Genomic DNA, 16,120 nt, shown 5'->3' with positions numbered 1-16,120 from the left:
TGAAGTGGCTGCCACTCATAAAACGAGCCTTGGCGCCCAGCCCCTTTCACTTCCAGCAGGCCTTGCGCGCGGGAACATGGCGGCGTCCAGGTGGATCTCTTGAGGGGGACCCAGTTGGTATGGCGTTGGCGTCGGGGCCCGCAAGGCGGGCACTGGTTCGCCCAGGGCGGCTCGGTCTTGGGGCCTGTGGGGCTCCGAGACGCGGAGCGTACGAGTGGGGCGTGCGCTCCACGCGGAAACCCGAGCCTCGTCCCCTGGACAGGGTGTACGAGATCCCTGGACTGGAGCCCATCACGTACGCGGGGAAGATGCACTTCATGCCAGGGCTGGCGCGGCCGGTGTTCCCGCCCTGGGACCCCGGTTGGACGCACCCAAAGTTCCGCCGCCCGATCCCGGTTCATGAGCAGCCGCTGTACAAGGATCAGGCCTGCTACGTCTTCCACCAGCGTTGCCGCCTCCTCGAGGGTGAGGCCCTAGGACGGGCAGGAGGGGACCTCGTTCCTCCGCCCAGCACTGACCCCAGTCCTCCATGGCCTTGAAACTTTGTGGGTCTTGGTTTCTTCGTCTGCGAAGTGGGTAGTGATTACGTCTTCCGAGGGTTTCAGAATTAAGTGGGATGAGAAGTGCTGTGCTTGTGTGAGGCAGTTTTAGGTTGAGTGGCGACGTGGGAAGACCTGGTTTCTGGCCTAGCCCTGCCTCCATCCAACTCTGTGATTTGGGGCAAGTGGATGAAATTTCTGGAGCCTCCATTGGTTTTGACTAGATGGTCCACATTGACCCTCCCAGCTCTTAACACCCTGGAGATATAACTGTACATTGAATAATTAGATGGAGGAAGTTTATAGTGGAAAGAGACAGCAGAAATCATGCTTAATCTCCTGGCCTATGGCCTCATTTCACAGGATTGGCGAATGTGACAGAGAGGGACCTGATTTGCCCACACACGTGCTCTGGGTTAATAGTGAAGCCAGGGCTACCTTTCTGGTTTCCTAGGTCAATGTCCTCTGTCAGAGGTCAGAGCTGAGATGTTTTCAAGGAAGGGTTCTGGACCTAAAAGCCATCTATCTAGCCTATTTCTGCTCCCCTTTCACTAGGAACAGATTAAGATGACTGAGCCAAATGAAACCAGTCTGTGTGTCTAGAGCAGAAATTATTTTAGAGTCCATGGGGGGGGCTTGTTTATTGAGAGTCCCTTTCCCTGTTCTTAACTGTTCTTCCTTAGTCCCCAAGTCACTTTGGGGATAGGGCAGGTTCTGAAAACACAAAATGGTCAAGGTCAGTCAGTGGAAGCAGTATTTGCCAAGGACTGATTAGGAAAGAAAGAGACCTGGCAGGATTTGGGGACTAAACCAAAGAATAAATCCTAGATTTGAAAAACACTTAACTGGCCAGCCTCTTAAGCTGCTCAAACCCATTCCTGAAAGCTGAATTTCCAGCATCTAAACATTCCCATTGCCCTACCAGGGTATCGTAATGGACCTCACAAGACTTGGCATCCCCCCCCCTTTTTTTTTAAATTTAAGTAGGCTCCACACCCAGCATGGTGCTTGAACTCACGACCCTGAGATTAAGAGTCCCGTGCTCTACCAGCTGAGCTAGCCAGGCGCCCCAGCCTTGAATGACCCTGGTATAATTTCCAGGCTTTAGGGTGGACAGACTCCACCATCACTTACAGGGTATGTGACTTGAAACAAATTCTTTAGTCTCTGAATTTCATCCTCAATTGCATAAAATCCCATCCGATTTGTAGATAAAGTTCCTGGCACAGGGTAGTTGGTGGTGCTCAGTAAATGGCAGCTCTAATGATTACGTATTATTCATATACTAGTGAGCCACAAAATCTCAATTTTTTTAATCCACTGTCAAATTTAAGGAATAATGACGATGTCAGAACTAAAATTCAGGTTATCTGACTCCAGTCCAGGGTTTTTCCTGCTGCACCATAAAATCCGGAAGTTACATTTCTAAATGTTTGTATTTCTTTTTTTTTTTTTTTAAAGATTTTATTTATTTATTCGACAGGATAGAGACAGCCAGCGAGAGAGGGAACACAAGCAGGGGGAGTGGGAGAGGAAGAAGCAGGCTCATAGCAGAGGAGCCTGATGTGGGGCTCGATCCCATAACGCTGGGATCACGCCCTGAGCCGAAGGCAGACGCCTAACCGCTGTGCCACCCAGGCGCCCCAAAATGTTTGTATTTCTCATGTCCTACAAGCCTCAAAGTGAAACGTCTGATTGCCCTCATAGCATTTCATTTATTAGCACCAAGGAAATTGAGAGTGTCTCCCCCAAAGTATCCTAGCCTCTGTTTAATCCCAGGCGTAGCTTTACCAATGAAGATAGGTCTCAAACAGTGGTGTTTGCCCTGCTGAGAGTAGCCTGCTAACCAAAGCAGTCACCAGCCCGCTGTTAATTTGTGACTACAGTCATGGACAAGAACGTAGTATTACCTTTGTCCTGAGGGCAGGGGACTGGTATGTGGGTTTGGTGCAGAATTTAGGTTCCTGGGGTGAGGCTGGTTTTTCCCTCAGGGAAGCCAGATTTGGGGAAGGTGAAGCAAGGGACTTCTGCTTGGCGTCACACCCATCCCACTGACAGTAGCTTCATTCCTTAATGTTTAAAAATGAAGCAATCTGAATCCAATCTAATTTTGTTTATTTATATTCCATCTTTTCCCCCAAAATATTTCAGGCATCTCACAGAAATTTTACAGCACAGCCAAATTAAATTAAAAACATAGAGGTGAGGGAATCTACACAAAGGCGAAATAAAGCAGTGAGGTGAATACAAAAAATCCATTTTGTGAGGTTCCGCTTGCTAAATGGGACCCCCAGACTTGGCTCTCAGCCAAGTAGAGAGCCGGGGTCAGCTGACCAGGCCAGTTGCCTGTTTCTGTAAATAGTTTTAGAACACAGCCACACCCACTTGTTTACTTGTAGTCCCTGGCTGCTTTCATTGCTGCCGTGGCAGAGATGAGTAGTAGTGACAGAATGTATGGCTCAGAAGCTGAAAATATTTATTACCTGGCCCTTTAAGGTTTGTTGACCCCTGGTATAGGGAAGAGCATTTTCAGTTACGTAGCTCACCGTGTCCATAAGACAAAAGCGTACTACCCCAGGAAAAGCCCAGCCTTGTGGTACCAAGGCCACGGAGGATCCTGTGTGATAAATAGAACATGTGATCCTTTGACGAATACAGCAGTACATTTCACAGGACTTCTGCATACAAAAATCTGCTTAAAGATAGCTCAGTATAGAAGCTCAGGGTTGGGTGAGATATGAAAGTTTATCTGTTTAAGTGCTCCCAAACTCGGGGCCCCTCGAAGCCCCTCACGTTATTCATGATTCATAAGTTATTTCAGTAAGTTACTCTCAAAAGCTGTTTTCTCTTGATACAGCAGTATGGGCTCAATCCTTGGCCCACACCTAATGGGTCTATTTGGTAAACATGGGCTTTTACAGTCAGGGACTGGGATGTGGGTTAATAAACGGATCTAGGATTTGAAATGCCGGCATCCATTGATCTAGTCCTCTAGTCTGGAGTCTGTCTGAATCTTGCAGGCAACAGATGGACCCTTTGCCCCAAGATTCAGCCTTACGATCCCAGCCGTCTTCGCTGCTGTTTGAATCCCTCCGGTGCAGGCGCTCACTACCTCGGCCAGCTGCTGGCCATCCTCAGGTCGACAGCCATTCCTGCAGTCGAGTTGAAATCTGGCTGTCCTAGCGTCCACTCTTATTTTGGTTCTGACTCCTCAGATGTCACAGCACAAATCCTGTCTCTCTCAAAGCAGGCCTTTCCCCAAGATGCTGTTGGCAGGCTTAAGCAACTCTTACTGAATTGTCTTTTTTTTTGGTTTGTTTTTGGTTTTTGTGATTGATTACCCCAAAGGTGTGAAGCAGGCCCTCTGGCTTACCAAGGCCAAGTTAATAGAAGGCCTTCCTGAGAAAGTGCTGAGCCTTGTTGCTGATCCAAAGAACTGCTTGGAGAACCAAGACGAACGTCTTCTGAACGTGATCTCTCATGCCCGTCTCTGGCACTCCACTGAAGACACCCCCAAGAGAGAGGCCTACTGGTACGTTTCCCCCAAGTCAGTAACATTTCTAGTCCATGGATCTTAGAGTCAGCCTTTTGCTTTACATGTCCAAATCTCTTCTTTCCTCCAAGCCCAGTCATTGTGGACAGTCTGATACAGCTGTGTAGATCCCAGATTCTCAAGCATCCCTCTCTGGCCAGGCGGATCTATGCCAAAAGCTACACGTTATCCACCGCCTGGAATCGAGGTAGGTTATCCTGGTCTGTTTTTTATCTTTTTACTCTTAGCCCCACTACCAGCTCACCACCACCATGTCCATACCTGTGCTCATTTCCATCCTTCGCAGACCACTTTTGTAGGCTCAGACACATCCTCCTATCATTAGCCACAGACCAGTCTTTTTTTTTTTTTTTTTTTTAGGGTGAGGCGGGAGGGGCAAAGGGAGAGGGAAAGAGAGAATCTTAAGCGGGCTCCATACCTAGCGCGGAGCTCGACATGGGGCTTAATCTCACAACCCTGACATGACCTGAGCTGAAATCAAGACTAGGACACTTAACCAACTGAGCCCCAGGTGCTCCTCGGTCCTTTTTGTTTTTAATCACTTCTTCCCATAACTTAATTCAGCTGTATTGAGTGCCCACGAGTGCCTAAATGTTGAAGGTAAGAAGTAATAGAGTGCAGGCAGTCTCTGCCTTCACAAAGCTCATACTCGATTATAAGAGCCTTCTTACCCCATTCATGCTTTTCTCCTTTTCCAAATCCATTTTCCACGTAGCTGCTAGAGTGATTTTTCTAAAGTGCACTTCCCTCCCCTGTTTCAGATCCTTCACTGCCTCCCAGGAACTTAAACCATTTATCATCGGATCCAACCCATTGATTTGGCCACCAGCTGGTGGTCTTCTCTCCTTCTTACTACCCCCACCCCCACCGTACCCCCAGGCCAAATTTACACTTTAGCCACTTGCAGCTTTTTGGCATCAAGCTTTTATACCTTTTGCACTGTGCTGTGCGCTCTGTCTGGAATGCTTTTTTCTACTTTCTTCATTCGGCTAAATTCTGCTTGTCTGCAAGGCTCGGCTCCAGCCCCCTTCCTGTGTGAACGCAGACATTAGCTAGTGCACTTCTGGGCTCCTAATGCCCACCGTGCCTATTTTTATTAGAGCACATGTTGTACTGTATCGGAATTTTCTAATATCTTCTCTGTCTGCCCCGCTAAACTAAACTCCTGACAGCCGGGACCGTGTCTCACTCATTTTTGTGCTTGGCGCCTAACAGTTCATGGCATGTGAGGAGTGCTGACTGAGGGACGGGTGGGTGATTACCACCCTGAGGGGTTTCCAGCAGGATGTTCCACGCACACCAGTGTTCTGACTGCCGGAATCCTGGAGCAGGGAAACCGGCTGTGGAATGATTTGGGATTTTCAGGGCATCTGCTTGGTCAGGTTTCTCCAGCTTGCCCCTTTTGAGTATGGACTTCCTGGCAAGGAGTCAGCTCTGCAGAGGTAATGGCACCACTAAGGAAATTAGTGAACCTCATTAATAGAGTAGTACTTGTTGGCCCATCATCAACTATTCCCTCTAATTAAACTGCCCCATTTGGAGCTGTCACTGGAGGAGGGATGTGGAGGGAATTGAATTGGAAACCACACTAGAGTGGTCTGTGGGGAAAATGTAAAACCCAAGGTTAGGAGAGGTCCAGGCACATTTATCTTCCTTGCAGATTATATGTGAGGAAACAGGAAATACTTTAGAAAACTATTCTCGAGGTGTGGGTATAACGTATTTTAACAAGCGGCTCAGAGTTTATCCATCCGCAGATGGAGTATCGCTGCTTTGCACACCCAGTGAGGGAGACCACATGCTAATTGTGTGACCGTGCTGCTGACCAAACCAGCTTTTACATGTAGAAGACCGTCACCCTTGATCCGTTACCATCGCGTTGTGACTTGACGATTTCTAAACACCCAAAGCACCTTCAGAGGAAGATTTGCCTCCATGGAGAATCTTCAGGAGGCCATTCACAGGGAGCCTTTCAGGCACATTGTGCCTGGTGGCATGCAGCCTCCTGGGGGGACCTCTGTGAGGGGCATGTGCGCACGCTCACAGTGGCAGCTTTGCTGATGTGTCGGGCGTGAGTGTGTTTCCGCATAACTTAGGTCTGTGTAGCAAGTACGCTGGTCTGTCTTAGGTGAGGCTTTCTGACTGGCCTGATTTTCCCTCAGTGTCGGTTGTTGAGGACAACTTGGCCCCTTTCCTGAGTTTAAGAGCCTTTCTCCTTAGCCTCTAGTCTCCTGCCTCCCTCCCTCCATCCCCCCTTCCTTCCCCACCACATTCTGCTCTAGTCCCCTGGGTTTGTCTCCCTAGACCCTGCGGCGGGGGAGCACACCTCCGTGCCTTTGCACACGTTCCCCTTCCTGAACTAAAATGTTTTTGCTTCCCTTTTCTTGCCTGGGCAAACTGTTAACCAACCAAGGGTAGTTTTGCCCCCTAAGGGAGATTTGGCAAGGTCTGGAGACATTTTTGATTGTCATGACTTGAACGAGGGGAGTTCTGGCATCTGGTGGGTAGGGGCAGGGATGCGGCCAACCTCTGCAGTACACAGGACAGTTTCCCTCACCAAAGAATTATCCAGTCCAAAATGAGAATAGTGCCAAAGTTAAGAAACTCTGCTCTTATCCATCCTTCAGAAACTAGTTTGAAGGCACACCACTTTCAGGAAGCTTTCCAGGCCTCCCAGAGGAGGTCAGTTTTCCCCACCTCTGCTGTCTCTGAGTATGGTTCATACTTTCTATGCACTTACTACCTAGGAAGCTTCTTGAGAACAAAGGGTAACTCTTACTCATTTCTGGGTCCCCAGCATAGAGCAGGTGCTTGGGAAGCTCTGTGGGGGGCAGCTCTGAACCCACAGAGACTGCCAGGCAGCCTCAGGACTCATTGGCAAGGGAACACAGGAAGAAGAGCGCATTGGTTGGTCCCTTTCTCAACATCTCGACCAAAGTTTTGTTTTCTGTGAGCAGGCTGGTCAGCTAGGAAAGCAGTAAGACTTGAGCATGGCAGGATGAAGGCTCGGCTTGGCTGAGCTGAGGTAAGGCTTTAGACCAGGGTAGACTAATCATCTTTCTCCCCTTTTAGGGTCTTTTCTCCTTCAGGTCCATGGTTCCAGTGGAGCCCGACTGAACACCAAGGATCCGTTGCCCGCCATCGCCTCCAGAGAGGAGGTCGAAGCTACTAAGAGTCATGTTCTTGAGACCTTCTATCCCATATCTCCCACTATTGATCTTCAGGAATGCAACGTTTATGATGTGGAAGACAACACAGGTAAGTGGCACAGCCAGGCTGCGTGAAGATGAGGGACGCGCTTTTTCTGAAGGGAAGGAGTATATCGAATACTTACTGAGCGTGTGCTCTGCACGTCACACGCGTTTTCTCCTTAGAGCCATGTAGCAGCCTAGCCCCACTTTGCTTTTGACCCCCGAGAGGTAACTCTGCTACATCACAGTTGTCACGGGTGCCTGAGGGGCTCTGGGCCGGGTGCCAAGTGTTTCCTTTATTCACAGGTCCCTTGAAAGACACCCCTCTTTCTGTGCACCCTGTAAACACTGGCCAACCTCCTGCTAGGACTGAGGAAGCCCCACAGGCCTTGAATGGGGCTATTATCTAAACTCCATCGAATAAGGCACCACCATCTCCCCGGCTGCCACGACAGAAAGTAGAGCATCACGGGCGCCTGGGTGGCTAGGTCGTTAAGCGTCTGCCTTCGGCCCAGGGCGTGATCCCAGGGTCCTGGGATGAAGCCCCACATCGGGCTTCCTCTTCCTCTCCCACTCCCCCTGCTTGTGTTCCCTCTCTCGCTGTGTCTATCTCTATCAAATAAATGAATAAAGTCTTAAAAAAAAAAAAAAAAGTAAAGAAATTAGAGCATTGGGCCAGGCAGGCCCACGGCTCCCGCCCTCCAGTCCGCCCCTAGGAGTTGTCCTTCTAACCGCCTCATCTCCACGGCAGCAGCCTCCGGCAGGCCCAGCCGGTTGCCAACCTCCCAGCTAGCTGGCCAACCTTATTGGGCTGTTTTCTCTCGGTCCATCTGGTTCCCGGTTCCAGAGGCACCCTTCTGAAACACGATTCCGTCCCTCCCCTCCACGCCTCCGTGCGCACTCCCCAGTGCCTGTCGGGTACAGGTGGAACTCCTGAGGGCCTGCAGGTCTGCTCTCGGACCCCTCTCCAGCCTCACCTTGGTCTGCCTGTAGACCCCCCCGCCCCCGGTAGTCCAGCTGCACATAAACCCTCGTGCCCTCTCTCAGCACAGGCTCTGGCACGTCCTTGTCCCTCTGCCTGGGTTTCATGGCCATCCACCTCGTGTGTCTTCCCCTTAGTACTTCATCTGTCCCAGTTCATCTTCGGAATCACTTCTTCCCAGAAATGCTCTGGGGTCTTCCCTTGTCATCAGGGGCCTTTCCTCTGTCCTTCCCCAGCCCCCAACTCACCCCGCCCGGATCTTCACATGTCCCTCCGTGTATTCCCCTCCAGACCGAACCCCTCAAAGGCAGTGACGGGCTGCGCTTGGCCTCTGCTCCTGGCCCGTCTGTCCTTGGCGCCCGTGTCAGGCTGGACGCACGGGGAGTGCTGAGCAGCAGAAGTGAAGCCAGAGGCCCACGGGAGGGTGTCTTTCAAGTAGTGCTTGCCTCTGGGATTTTCAGAGCCCATGTCTCCCCAGCTCCTTCCTCCTTGCCACCCACTTTCACTACTCCAGGTGACTCATTCTGGAAGCTGCCAGCCTACCAAGGGTTTCCTCCTAGCCGTGCAGGGGTTGAGAACGATGGCACGGCGGGGTTGTGGCTGGGATGAGCTGGGGCTCAGCTCTGACCCTCAGTGCCGATCACTTGTGAGGGATGAGGCAGGTCATTTATTGCTAATAATAAAGTATGGGATTTTGCAAATGATTGGCTTTGAAAAAAATAATTACTGTAGTTTTCAGGTTTCCTTCTAACATCACTGTTGCCTCTGTGCTTGAATGAGCGAGAAAGGGGTGGAGTTAGAGCTAGCACGCCAGAATCACCCGGCACAGGTTGACAACATTTTCAGTAAGAGCCAAATAGTAAATATTTCAGGTTTGCAGGCCACATGTGGGCTCTGGGACAGCTACTCCGTAGACATTGTGTAAGTGACGGGCATGGCTGTGCTCCAGTCAAACCTTTATAAAACAGGCGGGGGGAGGGGCGATGCGGCTGGCAGGCTGGTTTGCCGTCCCCCGAGCCATAGTGACAACATCTGCCTTTACGGAGTCTCTGTGGTGCCTGGCACTGAGCCAAGGTGAGGTGACTTTCCAGAGGCTTTGGGACAGGCTGATAATCCTTTCCGTTCCTCCACATGATTATGTATCTTGCAGGATTCCAGGAGGGTTATCCTTACCCCTATCCCCACACCCTGTATCTCCTGGAGACAGCCAATTTACGACCACACCGCTTTCAACCAGACCAGCTGCGGGCCAAGATGATCCTGTTTGCCTTTGGCAATGCCCTGGCTCAGGCCCGGCGCCTCTACGGGGTATGTATGTGGAGACCACCGGGCTGCTTTGCGTGGTGTTGGCCTCCTGCCTTACGCTGCTCAAAGAAAGAAGGGAGGTAACGGGGAGTCCTTGCTCGACTGAGGAGTTCTGGGGACAGGTACTTCCACTCACCCTACGGAGGTAAACTAACGTCTGCTGGGGGCCTCCTGTGTGCCCGCCTGTCTTTTACGTAAGACACCTCATTTAGTCATCAGAATAGCCCACAGGGTTTCTTTATCATCCCCATTTTCCAGCTATGTCCCTGAACCGCAGGAAGGCTAAGCAGCTTGTCCAGCATGACATGGCAGCGACTGGGGGAGAGAGAGTCAGAACTAGGTGTGCCCGGCTCCCAAGGCTTTAGTTGTCCATGCTCTGGGACACCCCCTCGGTTCCGTGAGAGCAGAACCGGAGCACGAGGCTGCGTGGGCAGGAGGGGGTGAAGCAGGAGCGAGCATGCGGACCTGTCCGCCCAGTCAGGATGGCTTCGGGGACTAAGATACCACTTGGTGACGGCGCCTTGATTCTGAGAGAGGTCTCAAGGACCTGGATGGGGTAGGATGCAGGCTGGGTGGTGGTCCCACAGAGCTATCCGCAAAATGGGGGAAAGCCTGGCCTGGGAGCAAAGGCCTCCAGGGAGGGAGTAGGGAATGGCAGTATGGGATTCCCCGAGCAGGCCTGGGACACCGGCTCCCGGGGTGTGTGTGTGTGTGTGTGTGTGTGTGTGTGTGTGTGTTGGCGGAGTGCTGAGAGCTGCCGGCTCCCAGGTCTGAGGCCCTCGCGATGTTGTTGCCGCTGTTGCCCATCCTGCGTGGTCTAGGAGCTAGGTGGGGCTGGAGAGGTGTGGCTGGGTGAACGAGATGGGGGTGGAGTGGACCTTGCCTGTCTTGAGCGTTGGCTACATGCCAGACAGTTAGGGCTCCTCATATCAGCGCTTCTCGAAGTATGGTCCTGGGTTAGCGGCATGAGCGTCTGCCTGGAGCTTGGGGGAGTACAGATTCTACCGCATCAGAAACTGGGGGTGGCGCCCAGGGAACCAGTGTTGTCAGAACCCCTGCAGGCGATGCTGCTATCAGCTCGGGGTTCAAAACCACAACACTATGGGGCGCCTGGGTGGCACAGCGGTTGAGCGTCTGCCTTCGGCTCAGGGCGTGATCCTGGTGTTGTGGGATCAAGCCCCACATCGGGCTCCTCTGCTATGAGCCTGCTTCTCCCACTCCCCCTGCTTGTGTTCCCTCTCTCGCTGGCTGTCTCTATCTCTGTCGAATAAATGAATGAAATCTTTAAAAAAAAAAAAAAAACCACAACACTAAGATTTGAGAACCACTGCGTTGCTCAGTCCTTGTAGCAACCCTCTGGGGCAGATGCTCCTAGCCTCGTTTTACAGCTGAAGACACTGAGGCTCAGGGAGGCTCTGTACCTTTCCCGGTGTCACACGGCCAAGAGATTGGCAGCTCTTACATCTTCATGTGACCTTCTTGTGTCTTCAGGTCCTTGGAGGTGAGCTTTGTTCCCATTCTTTGACTACATACTCATGAAGGCCTTGGAACATTAGGTGCCTTGCCCAAGATCCCACAGCTTTTACGTGGGGGAGCGAGCACGGAGCCCTGATCCCTCTAGCTTCAAAAGACGTGCTGCCTCTCAACTCTGGGGCAGGAGAAAGCAGCAGACGTGGTCACATGCCAGGGACCGTCTGCAGCCTCCTCGTAGCTTCGGTGCCAGCCGTTGCCAGCAGAGCGTGGGTAGCGACGCTGCCGCTAATTGCCACCCAGTTGAGTAGGAGGGGAGACCTCCCCCGCCCCTCCAGGTACAGATTATTCCTGGGGATGTGAAGTTGAGCAATTACGGGAAGAGCTTCCATGTAGAAGGTGAAATCGCTGAGAAATTTACGTACTACCTGCAGTTTTATTGATCTGTAGAGGGAGATAAGAGTCAACACAGAATTCTCAGCTAACACTTAGAGGTACTTTTCTTTTTATTTATTTCTCATGCAGCTAAGAACAGGTATTTCCAAGGCCAGCCGTCCCGGCGTGGCCCACACCGAGGTCTGACATTAACTCTTCCTAATGTCACGTTCAGCTCTGGAGGGGTGAACGTAGGCAGCATTTTTGGATCAAGGATGGTCTGCTTCACGGGGCCTGCCTACTGGATCTGCCTACTGGGTGCTATCACCCAGCTGGACTGTTGCGAAGCCTGGCGGGGGGGCGGCGAACATGTCATTTCTCATCCACCCTGGGAAGCTCCTGGGAGCGAAAGGGGGTACTCCTGTCGGATACTGCGGGACGCTAGGGGTTTCAGTGATTTCCTGGCGTGGGGTCTGATGCTGGCTCACGTCTCATGGGCAGCCTTGGACAAATTATACTACCTCTCCGCGCCTCAGTTTCCCCATCCGTGAAGTGGGAATAGATGCTGGATTCGTGAGATGACCGGTGACTGTAGCGCCGGCGGCGCGACTTGAGAGCGTCGGCACGTGCGCCGCGGGGTGAAGGCCGCTGCTGACACGGTGGCGTGGCCGCCCTGGCGACCTGCCGCCTTCTCGGAGCCACCCCGGGAGCGCGAAGCCCAGGTCCGGAGACAGCGGCAGGGCCGGGCGTTGCGGGGCGCCAGCCCCTTCGGAGCGAGGCAGGCTGGAAGCTGAGCAGACCGGGGCGCCGGCCGGGGGCGTCCCGGGGCCACACAGCTGCGTGACGTCACACACGCGTAGCCTTGCTCAGTCTCGGTTTCCTCGTCTGTCAGGTAGGGTGAGAACAGAGTGAGCTTATATAGTCACTGACCCTCCAGCTTAACCTTTGCTGGAGGCGAGGTCACTGTTGCCGCGGGTTTGCGGGGTTCCCCGGCGCGCTCTGCCGTCGGCTTCCGGTACTCTGCGCCGGCCGGCTTCGCCCGCGGCGGGGTTACTGCTGTCCTGTGCCCGTTAACCAGGAGGCGCGGGCCCGGCGGAGCCAGGCGGGGGAGGGAGGCCGGCCTCGCCTGGTCGGTGCCCTGAGCTCCTGCTTCCGTCGCCGCGCCGTGAGAGCCTTGAATGGGAGCGGGCATCCGTAGTAGGGGCCGGGGCGAGAAGCTGCGTGTCCTGCGCCGCTCTGCACCCCACCGTTTCTGGTTCGGTTTACTTGTCCCTTTTCCTCTCAGAACGACACTAAGGTTTTGGAGCAGCCGGTAGTCGTGCAGAGCGTGGGCACCGACGGACGCGTCTTCCAGTTCCTGGTGCTGCAGCTGAACACCACGGAGCTGGCCTCCGACGAGGGCGTCAAGAATCTGGTCTGGGTGGACTCCGACCAGCTCCTCTATCAGCATTTTTGGTGTCGCCCAGTGATCAAAAAGAAGGTGGTTGTGGTAAGTCCAGCCGTCTGCAGCCTGGTGATGGGACCACAGCCAGGACTCCAGGTGCCCAGAGTGAGCCCGGGGTGGAGTTGAAGGGGTGCTCACAAGTGGAACCCCGGCTTTAGGGACTTCCTGCCCAGGGTCTCTAGCTGGAGGGCTCCGTCCACCCTGCCTGTGGCCTAGAACGGCGCCTTCCACCCTGCGCCCTGCCTGGCCCCCCGCTTCCCTGGGCCTTCGTAGGTGCTGCTGCTGTTGTATACGAGGCTTTTTCCTTCTCCCCCCGCCCTCCATTTCTACTTGTCTGGCTATCCTCTCCTTGTCTTTCCGGGTTTAGCATAAGAACCCACCGTCCCGCTGCTGGCCTCACTGCAGTGCCTCGGACGGGTCCCCATAGCCCCTGTGTTCCCCCATCGCAGCACAGTCCTGCCGTTTCCAGGTTTTTCTCCTCCACCAAACCGAGCTCCAAGCTCCTTGGAGGTAGGGCCCGTGGATGAGACCTTCATTCATTTCTTCACGCGGACGTGGGACTCTTCCCGGGCCTTGCCACTGTCACGCCGCGGTGCTCCCCTGGCAGAGTCCCCGCCTGCTCTCTGTGCAGCGGGCAGTTGACCATGTGTGAATTCATAACGTGCGGTCAGGCAGTGATACACTCCGGAGGACGAGGCGGCGAGGGGGCTGCTGGGTCTGCGGCTAGCTGTGTCCTGGGTCCCGCACGGGCCTGAGCAGATGTGCTGCAGGGAGCTGGCGCTGGGCCTTTGAACAGAGTCAGTGTGGCAGCTGCCTAGTTCTCTGTCCAGCCTCTGTTGGTGCGGTTTCTGCCCTGGAAACGTCTCCTGGTCTGGGCCCTTCTCTTTGGCCCCAGACACCGTTGTGTGTCACCTGCAGCCGCACCGGCTACCTCTGCGCTCTCTGCTCTTATCCTGCCCTCCTTCTCCCCTACACGTCTCTGGGTTCTCCCTTCTAGAACACTGACTTAGTGGCAGACACATCCCGGCTGGTCAGCTGGCTCCTCTGTGCCTCTCCAGTTGGGCTCCTGCCCCCAGCCCCAGCCCCGGCGCGGGGCTCCAGCCTCACCCTTCTACTTCTGCCTCTGCCCGGGCGCATAGACTCGTCTCTCAGACGCCGCTGCCTTTTCTTTCTCTTTCTGGTCCATTCTGCTTGCCCTCTAAGACCCATTCATACGTATGGGAGAACGTGTGTGAGCCATCTTCTCCCCTGCTTTCTGAGCCTCTTTTCCCTACGTCTGCTGTGAGGCCCGTCAGCTTTCATCATCACGGTTGGAACATCTGGCTGTAAGCTCCTCGAGGGCAGAGCCAGAGTCAAGCCACTGTCGGGTTTCCAGCACGGGGCACAGGCCCAGTGCAGAGCGAAGGGGCCTGCTCAGCGGGGCCTGCTCAGCGTGTGTGGTGTGTGGAGTGAGGGATTATCGTCCCTGGGAATGAAAGGGGAGGGCAACAGACCATTGGTTCATGGCTGCGGTTGAGGGGGGAGGGAGAGGGGATGAGGGTGGTGCGAGCACATGGTCTGGTGAAAGTGCTGGGGTGCTTCGTGTCCTCCGGCCTAGCCCCTCGGGCACCTCTTCTCTGGTGCCCCTCTTTGGTCCATGAGAGGAGAAGACAGTGAGGATCCAGGCATTTAGGAGTTACATAAAACCAGCCTTTTCTTTGCTGCCATTAAACCTAGTAGCAGGATCTTAATGGGCTGTGTTCTTTCCAGGAACCTGTTGGGCCGACTGGTTTCCAGCCAGAGACATTCAGGAAGTTTTTAGCTCTGTATTTGCACGGCGCCGCGTGAGCCCAGGACCATTCTGAGGTCTGAAGTCCCCTGGCCCGCTCCCGCAGAAGAGCCTGTATCCAGGGCTGCACTGGGCCTGCCCGGAGCGTCCGTGCGCGTCTGGCCCGCGGTCTCGCTGCCAATAAAGAGCCTTGTGCTGACTGGGGCCTGGGTCTGGTGCGGGGCCGTCAGGAGGGGTGTGGGGAGCCGGCCTCCGTGCGGGTGCAGGCCCTGGAGCCTGACCTGCCCCGCCTTGAGCCCAGCTCTGCCACTGCCCACCCTGCCTTTAGATAAGAATCTTCGGTTCTTTAAGTTTCACCTTCTTCACCTGAAACTTGAGGGTGACGTAACCGTTTGGAAGACAGACTGTAGGTGATGCGTGTGGAGCGTCGGCTGCAGGATGGGTGCTCTGTGATGCTCGCTGGGGTCTCATGGAACTCTGAATCGCAAGCACATCTCATAACGACTGCATGAACTCTGAGTATAGAACGTTCATCGTAGCTTTCTCCCTAGCATCCAGGTGAATAGACCACGTGCGTCCCTGGTTCGGCTGGCCTCTCTCTGTTCACATCACATCCAAGTCCTGCTCTGGGCCCAGCACCTTAGACACAGCACCCTCTTTAAGCCTCATGTGTCATTTCCACATTCAGGAAAGCGGTTGAACGCCCGTGTGCCGAGCACTGGCCTGGGCCCTCAAGATAAGGCACGTCAGGTAGTATAAGGTGCCCCAGGTCACACAGCGGTGGTATAGGTCAGCTTCCTCGGAAAACACTCGGAGACGTGCAGGCGAGTTTGGGGAGGACCTCGAGGACCAGCCCCTGTGGGCAGCGCGGGGGCAGTGCCGGCCAGAGCGCCCGACCTCAGTGGGTTTGCACCTCGGCCGGCGCCAGCTCTGCGGGTGCTCCGCGGCTGCGCTGCTGTGCCCAGGGGTGCGGAGCTGAGCCTTTCCGCAGACCCCGCTGGCCTGCACACGGTTGCTCAGAGCAGGAGAGACCGGAGGTTAGGTGGGTGGAGGGCAACTCCCAGAGGGACTTGGCTGAGCGCAGTTAGCCAGGGAAGCAGTTAGGCCACCCCTGCTGGAGGGCCTCCGAGGAGAGATCTGGGAGCAGCCTTAGAGCCACTAGAGCTTGTGAATGGCCGAGTGGCGCTCTGGCCCTGTGTGTCCGGCTCCCAGGCTCGTCCTCCAGCCACTTTGCAACTTACCTTTTAGGCTTGGGACGGTGGAGGCTTGAAACCAGGCTGGGCTGGCAGAAACCCTTGGAGACCAGTGGAAGCGGGAGGGGGCGGGGGAGGGCAAAGCCAGCCACGGGAGCCTGTGGGAGGGAGGCTGTGAGTCCCGCGACCACGCCAGACAACCCCAGCCCACCACCAGCAGGTGCCCTTGCAGTTCAGGGACAGCCCTGGGAGTGGCCAGTGTTGCAGGTTGGGCCTGGGCGGCACGCTGAGGGAGGACAG

At 54.4% G+C, this 16,120-nt stretch overlaps 1 protein-coding gene across 1 annotated transcript; it reads left to right on the top strand.

Moving 5' to 3' along the window:
• Window positions 1-40: 40 nt before the first annotated feature.
• Window positions 41-14,826, top strand: MRPL37 (mitochondrial ribosomal protein L37). Its single transcript, XM_008699161.2, has 7 exons — window positions 41-465; window positions 3,888-4,071; window positions 4,164-4,279; window positions 7,165-7,350; window positions 9,416-9,573; window positions 12,701-12,904; window positions 14,609-14,826. Exons 1-7 carry the CDS (start codon window positions 120-122, stop codon window positions 14,684-14,686), a joined length of 1,272 nt encoding a protein of 423 aa, XP_008697383.1. The 5' UTR covers window positions 41-119; the 3' UTR covers window positions 14,687-14,826.
• The last annotated feature ends 1,294 nt before the right edge of the window (window positions 14,827-16,120 follow it).

The sequence above is a fragment of the Ursus maritimus genome, unplaced genomic scaffold (genome assembly GCF_017311325.1).
Source record: "Ursus maritimus isolate PB19 unplaced genomic scaffold, ASM1731132v1 scaffold_12, whole genome shotgun sequence".
Classification (NCBI taxonomy): domain Eukaryota; kingdom Metazoa; phylum Chordata; class Mammalia; order Carnivora; family Ursidae; genus Ursus; species Ursus maritimus.
Note: the sequence above shows the minus strand (reverse complement) of the source record. Positions and strands in the feature narration are given on the sequence as shown.

Coding starts and splice junctions, on each gene's coding strand:
- MRPL37 (XM_008699161.2), top strand. CDS start 120: ATGGCGTTGGCGTCGGGGCCCGCAAGGCGGGCACTGGTTCGCCCAGGG. Junction 4,280..7,164: donor ATCCACCGCCTGGAATCGAG/GTAGGTTATCCT, acceptor CTCCCCTTTTAG/GGTCTTTTCTCCTTCAGGTC. Junction 9,574..12,700: donor AGGCCCGGCGCCTCTACGGG/GTATGTATGTGG, acceptor TTTTCCTCTCAG/AACGACACTAAGGTTTTGGA.